Source organism: Marmota monax, unplaced genomic scaffold, assembly GCF_021218885.2.
Source record: "Marmota monax isolate L192 unplaced genomic scaffold, Marmota_monax_Labrador192_F-V1.1 WCK01_AAM20220418_F8-fsc00076, whole genome shotgun sequence".
Taxonomy (NCBI): Eukaryota; Metazoa; Chordata; class Mammalia; order Rodentia; family Sciuridae; genus Marmota; species Marmota monax.
The window spans coordinates 4321092-4333640 of record NW_026692843.1 but is presented as its reverse complement, the minus strand read 5'-3'; the positions used below and the strand labels follow the sequence as shown (position 1 = coordinate 4333640).

The following is a 12549-nucleotide window of genomic DNA, read 5'->3' as shown; positions in this document are numbered from 1 at the left end:
CTGAGAGCTCTTCACCACTGCCATTCCTTTGAGAGTACTTTGATTCCTCATCTCGGGATTAAATAAAGAGGCATTCCGGATCAAATGCACCATGTAACGTATCTAGGCTACGTGAAATAAATTGGTTATAAAAACCAGGTATAATCGGGAAATTATTTGTTTTAATTTGCCAACGCAGAGCAGAGGCACGCATGCCACAGGCTAGCTGTCGCGGAAAGCAGATGTGCAGGGGAAGCACGTGGGGCTGGCGGGCCCTGCCGTGCCGCGTGGGGGTGTGGGGGGGGACTGCCGACATCCTCGCTCCCCAAGAGCATCCTGGGGTGAAAACGGAACAGCGCCACAGCAACAGCGGCGAGTGTGGGGCCTCCCCCTGACGGCCAGGCCACACCCGCCTTGGATCCGAGCCATGTCTGAGCCCCTAGTGCGTCACGACGGCCCCCGGACCTCAGAGGAAGTCCCACGAGCTGCTCTGGGGACCAGGAAGGTCTCAGCTGCACCTGCATCCGCCCACCTCGGAGGAGGCGCTCTGCCTGAGGGCCCCGAGCTGCGCACTGACTCTGCTGGGGTCACGTTTCCTTGGCAGGAGGAAGGTTCAAAGGCATGAGGCCCAAGCCTGCCGGGCTCCAGGGAAATTCTCACCCCAGAAAGCTTTCAGTATACGGAACTTGAATCCCCATTTCTTCACTGAGAAACAAAATATAGATTTTTTCCTTTTGGTCCTTGGCTGTGGTGCTGTCACCGTGCGGATGTCAACAGCCGCTGTCCTTTCAAAGGAAGACCTGATTCTCAGGTGAGGTTAAAATCGACAAGCTGTCGGAGGTGCAGACCGATAGTAAACCAATCAACTAATTAAATTAAAAGGAACAACATCAGCTAAACCCCAGGCTTCAAAGAAATGGGGAGGGTGCTGTGACGTTATGATCCCAGGGTCCCCAGAGCCCCACAGGCTTTGTCACCATACTTTCAAGCCATGTGAAGGCTGTTCAGCATGTGCACTTCACAGGGGACAGAGTGTCCTCTGAAGGAGGCTGAGTGGGAAACAAAACACAGCATCCTTCCTGCCCAGCCATCCTCAGGCTGTCCCCATGGCCACTGCAGCAGGTCCTGCACCCAGGAACCCACAGCCCTCTCTCTCCCTTCCCCAGCCCTGGGCCCAGTGCTGCACAGGTGTGAAACGGAACAGCAATTCACTTTCTGAGCAGGAACCCGATCGACTCCTGGGAAACCTGGTGTCCCAAGCCAACTTCCTTTCTAGTCTCATGGCCTCTTCTCTCCTGGCTATATGCCAAGTTGACTTTGGCAGAAAGATCAGTGAGCTCACATTCTGGACTCTGACCACCTGATGGGCATTTCTTATGAGTGGGAAACGTATTCTATTTAAAAGGGGAGAAACCACTAAGTTACAGAAATATGGATGGGAAGTTCACCTCCTGAGGTGTCATGTGTCGGTATTGATCGCAGGCATTCGGCAGGGAAATCACAAGAGGCAGGGGGCAGGGAGGCCACAGAGGAGGGAGGCAGGTCCCCATGCACTGGGGTCCCAAGCTTGGAAGGGGCTTCTGTGAGTCAATGGCTAGCTCTGTGCCAGGTGCTCTGGGATGGTGGCCACGTGGCCACGACAGGAGAAAGGGCCAACAGGGACACAGAAAATGCACAAGGGCATGACCCGCAAGCCTCATGAACTCCAGGTGGGGACGGGAGTCCTGGGTGTGAAAGGGCAGCAGGAAGTCGGCTGATTCTGGACACAGCGACACCAGACTACAGATCCGACTGCAGGTTTCCAGAGGCCTAATGGTCACCACCCTGACAAGCCCCTGGAGCAGGCCATCAGCACCCCCTCCACATGCTCAGTTATCCTCCAGACAGGGCCAGTGACAACCCACCACGGCTCCGCCATCGCGGGCCGGGGACGCAGCATGTCAGTCAGAATGGAGACAGTGCTCTTTCCTTCCTGTGGGCAGCATTCTGACTCCCACTGACCCCTCCCAGTGGTCCTCTCCTGCTCAGCGTCTCACTTGTCAGGACTCACCAAGGGTCAGCATCCCCAGAGAAGCGGCCATCGGTGAGTCTTGAACAGCCCAAGTCCCCCTTATGCTCTCTCTCTTCCACTCAGCTTCAAGTGCTCTGGCTTCTAGAAAACCCCCAAGTTTTCTCTAGGATTTTACATGTTCTCTTCCATAGTCAGGATCTGCGAATCCTTACGTGCAAAACCTACTTTGTCTTCAATGGAAATGTGCAGGAATAAGCCACAAATGATGAACTTGGTCATTCAGGCCCCAGCCCAACATGGAAGACACAGTCAGTCAAGGGCAAAACCTATGCCAACCACAGAGAGGGCCCTGGTCACGAACAGCATCAGCTCTGAGGAGTAAAACCATTGATTTCGCTCGTTCTCATCTTGAGAGGAGGGCTTGGTGTCCACAAGCCTACGGAGAACTCAGGCTGGGGTAGGTGGATTTTATGCAAGTCCAAATAGTGGACAGAAGGGGAAAGGGTCCGTTACCTGCTATGCAGTCGATGTGAACAAGCCAGATTCAAAGAATCTGAAAGTGACACTCGGCAAGACCCTTCCCACCACTGCTCAGCAGGAATGCCGTTCTCAGGTGAAATTAGAGCAGTTAATAACAAGTGCTTTCGGGGAGGTGAAAGGGAGTCCAGGGAACCCGCAGACTCGTGTGCTTCAGCTCATGCAGAGGCTCACAATTGTAGGGGGCATCACTGGTGTACAGTAACCTGCTGGGGTGAAGCCAAGGGCCAAGACCTCAAGCGACATGAACACTCAACCAAGTGGCCACCTATCTGTTAGCAGCTGAGAATTCTGGCACAGCAGAACAAGGCTGCTGGACCACGCACACACACACACACACACACACACACGCCCCACTCCTGCAAACATACGTCTGGAACAGGCTGCTGACAGGAGACCCAGGACAGACACCAGCCCTCGGCCGCTGGCTGGGCAGGTCTGTGGTTCCAACACACCTGAGCTGTTCAAGGGAGGTCAACACTGGGGCCCCGCTGGCACAATCATGACGCGCACTGGACGCGTGCACACAAGCAGGCTTCGACGATGTCTGAACTGTGCTTACCTCAAACGTCATCCTGCCACCTGGCCCCACCATTCTAGCACCGAGCTATAATGTCAGGCCACTGCCAATCAGTCATTCTCTTCAACACGGCAAGCAGGCGGTGAGAGTCCTTTGGGACATCCGTCCAGTCTTAAGGCTTTGATTCTTGATTTACAAGTCGCCGCACCAACTCTAATGCCTGCTGTCTTTAATTACCTTTTACAAGTCCGGGTATGAGGGATGTAGGTCACAGAGACAAAGCTGAACAAGCACACAAATATTTAAGGGACCATAGAGGCGGATTTTCTCCATTTCTCAGCCGTGGGTGGTAAAACTACATGTCCAGCTGTGCCATTAAAACTTAAATGCAGACTCCAGAAGCTTCCGGGAGTCACAGCTTATCCTACGGAGGCGAGGCGGTCTCTGAAGCATGCCAGGAGGAGGGAAGCGCACAAGCCTGGCAGGGGGCGAGATGCTGACCTATGAAGTCGCAGGCCAAGAGCAAGGCCAACAGGAAGGGCACGAGAACATGCTGGGTGGGGCCTACGTCCTGTCCACAGGGAGCCGGTTTTATCCTGGCGTTGGGGAGATCCTGTCCTTTCATGTGCCCCGAGGATGGGCAGGGAGCACATTAGTGGGGGGGCATCCTCCCCAAAAGCTCAGGCTTCGGCTGGAAAAGGAGGAGGAGCAGCAGTATCGGCTTCTGTGCTCAACATTCCCTCGGGGAGAGGATGCGTCTTGCAGAAAAGTTATCTTGTAAGAACACTAGAGTAAAAGCCCCTCCACACTTTCCTGGGGAAACAGGAGGCACAAGATGGAGGGCCGGGGGCAAGGGGTTTAGGCTCGGCTCTGCGGCAGGACTGAAACACCAGCCTGGCCACTGCAGCTCCTGTCCTTCGGTATGTTACAAACCCCTGCCTCGGTTTCCCCAGGAGCAAAGCAGGCTGTGCTGGAGGGCGACTGAAGGGGCCAAGGACACTACTGCACGGGGAGTCCCCATGTCAGGCCTAGTGCGTGGAGAGAAAGCCACACACAGTCCCTCTTAGTCCCAGAACCAAGTGTGCAGCACTCCACAAAGAGTGGACGCATCTCGTGAAAATGGAATAGACCCTTCCTCGAGAAGCTAGTGTTCAAGCCAAGGCGTCAGAGACTTCAGGGTCACTGACCCAGGGAGTGGTGTTTGGCCCCGTGGTGGAAATGACCTTCTCCAAAACCCAACTGATTTGGCTTCTGAAAATGAATGCTGTCTACTCCACAGAAGGGGCAGCATTTGTGGGTCGTAGAATGTGGGATAAAAGGTGCGCTGGCCAGTGCTGCTTCTGCAGTTGTGTCCAAAATGCCTCCTTCTCAGCTGTCTCTTCTGTAGCTCACAGTGGCCTGGGGACATGTGCAGTGCTGGGTGCAGAAGGTGGGTCTGTGTGAGCTTCTAGGGGTTGGAATCACTACAAACACAAGTGCCTTTACTTGCAACCACAGCCCCCGTGCACAGACACAGGCACACGCGCCCGTGTGGACACCCACACATCACTGGACCACAGGAAGCTGCAGTGGAGACGCTGCTGGATTCCAAGGAATATGGTCCCCCAAAGAATCAGCACATCCCAGGAGAAGCCAGACAGGAAGGATTCCTGGACCAGAGTACTGTGACCACCTGGGTGATAATCACACAGCTCTGGGCAGCCTCAAGGGGCTCAGGCTGGAGGCAGGGGGTGCACAGCAGGAAGAGGGAACCAGACAGTGAAAACAGGCTCTTAGTCATCAACAAATACTGTAAAAATTAATAATCAATAGACTTTGTGTTCTAAAGAGGATAACAGCTCACTTGGGAACCCTGAAAGTTAGGGTACCGTGAAGTACAGCTTTGGGGAGCCACTCACATGTGAGCTTTGCTGCAGCAGAGAGCACCCAGGGGTGTGGAATCCACATCCTGAGCACCAGGTCATGGCCAGTCTACCAGAGCCACCTAGGGACAATGTCCCCATGGAGAGTCAGAGGACAAAGTCCTAAGCATCTCATGGACATAGTGAGATTTGCATTTCCCTACTGGTGGTTTTTTGTTGTTTGTTTTGTTTTTTGGTTATTCTCGCTGATTTGTTTGTTTTTGTGGTGTGAAAACGAAGTTCATTAAAAACACTTCTGTAGCTCTTTGGAGTAATTCTTAATTGTCAATCACAAAAGTAAATCCTAACAGAGGAAAAAAAAAGGAGAAAACACTAGTGATTTAAGTCCCTCATTATCTAGATGAACATTCAACCATCAAGAGAGATCCAGCTGCATGATCAAAACCTGCGCAGCAGGAGAGAGGCAGAAGCAGAGGTCAGGACCCTGCTCTGAGCCCCAAGCCAGGGCTGTGTCTCTCGCAAAGCCAGCCCTGCTGGGTCCAGATCCGGTGTCCCAACTGCAGTCTTCTCGGGAAAGGAGATCACATCCCAGCAGCATCTGACCTGAGCCGCCCAGCACTGCTTCCTGCATAGCCCCATAGGGACCAGCTCACAACCCTGCGGCTCACGGAAAACAAGGCCAATTCTGTGCCCTTTGTCACAAAAAGGAGCAATGACCAGGAGAAGCCAAGCGAAAGATTGCTGCTGCTCAGGACTTGCCCATGAGGGGGCAAAAGCCATCAAAAAGAGGCAGAGCCATCAGGGAAATGCAAACTAACCTAGTAAGGAAAATCACGACCGACCTACCAGAATGGCTAAAATTAAAAATGGTGTCAATTCCTGTTACAGTGCGGATATGAGGTGTCCCCCATAAAGCTCATGTACTAGGCAACACTGGAATGTTCAAAGGAAGGATGATCAGATCGAAAGCTGAGACCTAATCAGATATTAATCCATTTGATGGGTTGATAACTTGACTGGATTACTGGGTGGTAACCATAGTCAGGGGGGGCATAGCTGGAGGAAGGATGTTACTGGGGGCGTGCCCTTGGGGATGATATCTTGTCCCTGGCTCTCCTCTCTTTGTTTCTCTGCTTCTTGGTTACCATGAGTGGAGCAGCCGTCTTCCACTCTAACCTTCTGCCATGATGTTCTGTTCCCCGTGGGCCCAGAGCATGGGGTTGGTCAACCACGCACCAATCCTATGAAACCGCGAGCCAAAATGAACTTCATCTCCTCTAAGTTGTTCCTTCCAGGTATTTTGGTTATAGTGACCAAAAGTGGGCCAGCACGGTCCTACAGCTTGGCTGTGGAGACACTGGACCTCTCCTACTCGGCGTCTGGGGACAGAGAACGGTACGGCATGCTTTGGCAGTTTCTCATGAACTCTCACGTGCAATTGCCACACGAGCTAACACTGCCCTCCTGGGCGTCTGTGTCACACAGAAATGAAGACTTGTGTTCATTCAGGAGCCTATGCAATGGACGCTTGTAGTAGCTTTATTCAGAAGCACCAAGATGGCAACTAGCCAGGTGTCTACCAGGAACATGGTTAAACAAACCGAGGTCTGCTCATACCATGAAGTATTCCTCAGCCATGAAAAGTAATAAAATACAGACACATGCAGCAGCCTAAATGGGACTCTGGGAAATTAAAGAGTGAAAAAAGCCAATCAAAAAGAGCATATACAGATAACCGCATTTATAGGGTTGCTGGAAGGGAGAGGGAAATGTGCTGATAAAGGGGCAGGAAGAGCGGCATTTGTCGGGGCAGGCATGCACACGGCACTTTGGCTGGGAGCAGATTCAAGAACACACACGGGGTAGAATCTATAGAACTCAACACAGCACTAAGGGGTACACATGAGTGAAGGAGCCAGGGTCCAGTCCCTGGTCACGTGCAATACTACGGTCCTGCAAAGTGTCACACAGAAGAGAGGTGGGTGCGGCATCCACGGATCTCTCTGTCCCATCTCTTACAACTGCATGTGAGCCAACAATTCTCCTCACAAAAAATGCAATAAGAAGAAAGAGGCCGAGAGAAATCTCCCTCCCAAATCCCATGCAGTTGAGAGCTCTACGATTACCATTAGTACTTACAGAAATTATAAAACCCAAAGTGCTAGAATATTCACCAACAGCCTTTATAGGAAGATGATAAGCAAGGCACAAGTTTAATATTTCATGGAGAAAATGCTCATGAGGTTTTTCTTTTTTTAAATCTGAAATATGTGAAATATAAGTCCTTTCAAAAGCTGAGCGTACAGCTGAGACTCACTTTGGCTAAGAAAAACATATGGTTGAAATGAGACGGAGAAGTCATGGCCCGGAGCACGTCTCTGCCTGTGACGGGGGCTAAGAGAGCAACTCAGGCTGTGTTTCTCCAAGGGACAAAGTCCCGCTTCCTAGTGCCAGAGCTCCCTGTGGACACGCAGAAGTCACCAACTTCCACTTCCCCATCCCCAATGCTACCCGCATCACAGGAGGGGAGGCACTTTGTACAAAAGCCACCTTCGCCCCTAGTAGCACTCCGCTCCCACGGGACGAGTGGGCGTGGGCCCTTCCCGGGTACTTACTTGTTCTGCATCATGTTCATTATCACCCAGTCGAAGGGGTACACGTTCTTCCCAATGAGGTTCTTAAACATGATGAAGGTTTCCATCAGAAAATCCTGAAACAGAAAACACACGGTTGGAACAGCCCCCAGGAAGAGGGGGACGTCAACGCCCATGAAGGCATGCGTGGTGAGATTACAGAAGGTTCTTATTTTTAGCTGAACGAAAGCATTCTGAAAACCAATGAGGACGTACATTGTGGGAGTGGCATAGCAGCTCTGTCTTTCTGTGTATCTGGGGTCCTCCTGACCGAGCTGCAGGCTCCAGGATGTATTTTGAAAGGGTCTCTGGGTACGTCTCTCTCAGAGTCAAAACCAGTAGATTGGGATCCCCCAGAGTTTACAAATACTCATCCTTGCCCTTTCTGCTTACAGGAGAACAGGTTTGTTTTTTTTTTTTTTTTCCAAACGTAATCGGCTGGTTGTACCTTTTCCTTATTTACTCAAAATCCATTTTTCAAAAGGAACAACACCCATTAGGTCAAATAAGGCATATTATTATCCCTCCCTCCTCCTGACGCCATTTAAAAATACAAGGCATGTCCTGGCCACCTGCACACAGTCATCCTGCTGCACACCACTGGAGCATGTGGCCTCTTTGCCAAACCCTTCCACACAGCAGTGCCACCCCACTGAGCCATCAGCCATGCCTCTGTGTCTCACAGAGGGTTTTCTGTCCTTCCCAGGCTGACCACAGGGTCAGCAGGGATCAAGGCTGGTAAGAGGGTTCGCAGTGATGGGAAGGGGTACCCCGCTCCCCTGTGCCTCTTGGAAGGATGATTTCCTAACCTGAGGGCTTGACACTTATTCTGCTCTAACCTGAACACGGCAAGGGTTATCCCGAAAAGACCACACCTCCAGGAGCCCCGTGTGTGCTCAGGGCCTGCAGGTGGAACGGGAAGGCACTGGTGAGTTGACTTAGAGAAATGAGGCCATGGTCAGAGAACACCAAATGAGTGGATATTCCTCATTTATTTAATCTATTGAATCATAATTAGGTGCACTGGCTGTGAAGGCCAAGGTGGTGAATGGAATCTAAGCAGCCAATAAAGTAACAAAGTTCTTAACCGGCATCACTTGCAAAGGCTCACAAGCCAAATGTGAGGAGGACAATCAGGCGATGTCCAAAGTTCACCTACTTTCTCTGCCACCTGTATAGCCATGCCAGGTTCCTGCAAGTCACGTCTATGTTGTGGAGGGCTTTGGTGCACCCAACCATGAATAAGACTCAGGGAACGACAGTGGCCACCCCCTGTCAAGGGAGACCTCTAGGCCAGGAGGGAAAGTCAGTGCAGATGGGTTCCAAACTCTGCCTGTGGGGCCTGCAACCGCCAAACCTCAGGGTGGGAGCACTCCAGGTGTCCCCTGACGCACAGCTGGCTTCTTTCCCCAGTTAAATTACTGAAATTCACATTTCGTGCAGCTTCCCCACTTTGTCAAGATTTCCCCATTCTGATGCCCAGGTTGCACGTTCTGCTGGCTAAGTGCTGTAACTCAGCCGCCCCTCCGTTTGCAGGAATTTGCTGGCTTCCTTGTGATCGCTCCTCGAAGCCTGATAATTGAGATGCAGGGTCTGGTTCTTATTATTCTGGAAGAGAAGCATCTTTTCCCAGCTCCTTTTCTTCTCTCGGAGACACAGTCCCGTACTTCATTAGCATGGCTCAGCTGTTAAATTTTGGGACTTTGCTGAACAAACAGAACGCTGCCGAGAGTGGGAGACGAGGTTTTGCAAGGCTTCCTTGTGGCTCTGCATAATTCACTAGCCATGGTGGTCCAAGCAACTGCAGCTGCCCAGGAAGGCCTGTGAGGCTCAGCAGCCTGTGAACCTGAAGTCCCCAAGTCAACAAGGGATGTCCTGTAAAAGGTTCATCTTTAAACCCTGATTTATTCCCGTTGCACTTTGCAGTTTGATTATTCATTGGGTGTCCTAGATAATAAGTGGGCAGCTCTAACAATAATCATTAGTGCATCTCAGAGGCAAATTCTTCTTAGCCTAAAGCCATCTGCTTCTCTCCATTTCTAAAACACAAGCTTTGCCGAAGAGTCATCCTCTCACACCTGGACTGTGGCAGGGGGATGCGGGCCCATCTACCTGTGTCCATCTTTGGCCCTTCGACATGCACTTCATTCAGAGTGATCTTTTTAATTATGATCTGATCAAGGTGCCAGCACACTCCTGATCCTGCAATACGCCACTTCTGCAATGGCTTCCCAGTGCTCTTGGACTAAACCATCTTGATATTCAGAACAAGGAAATGACTATTTGCTCTGCCAAAGGGTGATAGTTATAGACGAGGGGCATTAGTATATTTTCAACCAATCTGATGAAAGATTATTGGCAATAGGATAGCTGTTGACTTTTAGTGGATTTCAGTTCCATCCAAAAGATTTTTTTGATAACCGCAAAGGGGAGATGTGTGCATGCAATGGGGACATTGGGGTGGTGCTCTTTTAACCAAGTATCTTCGCCACTGTGGGTCCTCAGCATGTCCTCCCAGTGTCCTGAGGGACGTAACAGGAATCAGTCAACACCATCTCTTAAACACTCTTGCCAAAATATTGAGCTTGAATTTTAGGCAAAGCTTTCGGTCTGCAGGACAGACTGGGACGTGGCGAAGAAAGCCAGACAAGCTGGTTGAAAGGTATTACAAGGCAGATCTCAACAAATCCAGAATGGGGTCGGCTTCCAAAGACTGGGCTTGGCATGCTCAAAACTCAAAAAGTAGCACCGTGAAGAGAAGAAAAACAAAGCTACTGGGTTTATTATAGAAGGAGGAGAAAGAGCATAAAGAGACACAACCAAACTAGACAGACGAGTCTGCACTGGATCCTGACTTGAGGAAGCCCCTCGTGAACACAGTCAGCGTGGGAAGGACGGAGGAAGCCCGAGTCCCCTGGGATAGGGACAGCTGTCTCTTCCTAAGAGCCGCGTGACTGCCGCAGGCCCCTCACTCCCCTTGGGAGAAGCATCCTGACAGCTCTCAGTTCTCGGGGGACTTGTTGTATGGACAGAGACTCTTGGGGATGCACAGAAGCGACACTGTGTACAGAGCTGGCAGTGGAGGGACTCAGGTGACGAGAAGCTGCTCTTGCTGCACTGTGCCCTCAGCTTTTTGGAATATTTGAAAACATCGTTCCACCTCATTAAGGCAAAGAGTACAGGAGTTGCTGGGGAGATCTGAGTAGGGTGAGGGGGTCGCATCCACATCAAAATCCTGGTTGCCACATTGTACCACAGTTTTGCAAGGCGTCACTGTCAGAGGAACCAGGGGAAGAGCACACAGAACCCTGCCAGTGACGCTGCAGTGATCTCAGTATAAAAGGTTCATTCAAACAATCACGCTTTTACAGTCATTCTGAAACAGTGGGGAAACAGCAATTAAAAACAAAAAACAAGGAGGCAAAGAAGACAAAGGTCTTCAAGCTGCTTAGGAGGAGTTCTGCTGTGGCTTGCCGCCGCCACCCCTTCGGGCGCTCCCAGGGACCCCCTTTCCCCAGCACTGCCCCCACACTGTGCCCTCACCCACTGTGCCAATGCCTCCACCACTGTCCCTTTTGCAGAGAAGGTGCCTGACCCCTGCTTCACTCTGATCTGCCCCACGGTCAGGACCATCCTTTCAGAGCAAAGATAATTTTGGTTAATGGGAAGGATTCTGTTTGGCTGTGATAGACCATGAGCCACAAGAACTGGGCAGTGCCTGCGATGATCCTACCTTGTGCAGACACAAGGCCAATCATCAGTGACCGGCCCCAGACTTACAGATACTTGGTCAGCAGTATGGTAGACAGGACCACCAAGTGGACGTAAACTGACCCTGAAACCTCTGGGTCTGGCACTAGCTTCAGGCAGTGTCAGAATTGAACTGAGTCATGAAACTCAGAGAACGGTGTCACAGAATCAGTTGGTGTGGGAGTAACCTCCAGGCGTGTGGTCATGGAAGAGTCCTCGGTGAGGGTGCAAATAAGCAAGTTGTTTTTCCTGAGCCATGTATTGGGGATCTGTGACAAGAGGCAAGGTGACAGTCTCCCTTGGAAGGTCCAGAGTCGACCTCATCCCTCTGCCTGGAGACGCAGGCCTTGGGCAAGCTGTCTGCTTCCGTTCCTGGTGCTGAGACTTGGATACAGGGTGGCAGTACTGTGGGTCAATGGGTGTGTCTGCTGCAGGGTCTGAAGACTTGTCAGGGGCTCAGATCCTCGAGGACAGGACTGGCCCCCCTGGGAGGGAGGTCTGCGTGGACTGTGTCCATTCCTTTTCCTTTCTAGGTCAGTCTTTCCTGTGTGCTCTCTCCTCCCACTACCTCGGATCAGAGGGCCACCAGAGAGGCTGTAAAAGCAACAGCTCTATGACCCATGGGTGTGTGTGGGAACGACTCACCTCAGCAAGAAGGGCTGGACTTGCCAACATGGGGGAGCCCTTGTCAGAAGGAAGGAAGTCTCCAGAAGGTGGCTGAGGCTGTCTCAGGTGGGAACACTAAATACCTTCCAATTAGTTCACATAAAATTTTCTTTTGTCTTTTAGGGTAGAAAAAAAGTCAAACACCCTCTACCTATAGTTAATGGATAGAAACAGATTCTATCCCTGAAGTATGAATTTGAGATATGCAAATCACAAATTCCATTTTATAATGGAAATGAAATTGTCTGCAAATAATTGATTTTCTGACTGGTTGTGCCAAAAGGAAAAAAATGTCCCTTGGGAAATTAGGACCACAACATGGAGTAAATATCTGAGTCTCGGCTCGAGGAAGGAGAGAGGGCACTAGCTTGGAATTCATCAATCACAGCAATTTTTAAACACTGTGGGTCATTATCACTTTTCACAGTTCACAGACCCCCATATCAGTAGCACCATTTAGGAGTTCAGATGAGATGGTTTTAACAGTCTGCATGTGTGGGTTTTGACCGTGACTGTTCTGCTAATGCGCAAATTATTAACTGGAATCTTTACTTTGCAGGATGGGTAATTCTTCTCATTCTGAAAACTGTT

The 12549-nt window shown here is 50.9% G+C and overlaps 1 protein-coding gene across 2 annotated transcripts in view; it reads right to left on the bottom strand.

Moving 5' to 3' along the window:
- The window catches only part of Dock1 (dedicator of cytokinesis 1), a 446698-nt gene that overhangs the window by 149790 nt on the left and 284359 nt on the right, over positions 1-12549 (bottom strand). For both annotated transcript variants that reach the window (XM_046448858.2, XM_046448859.2), the window contains exon 29: positions 7525-7619. In XM_046448858.2, the coding sequence (XP_046304814.1) occupies positions 7525-7619 (95 nt within the window). The remainder of the gene's footprint in view (positions 1-7524; positions 7620-12549) is intronic.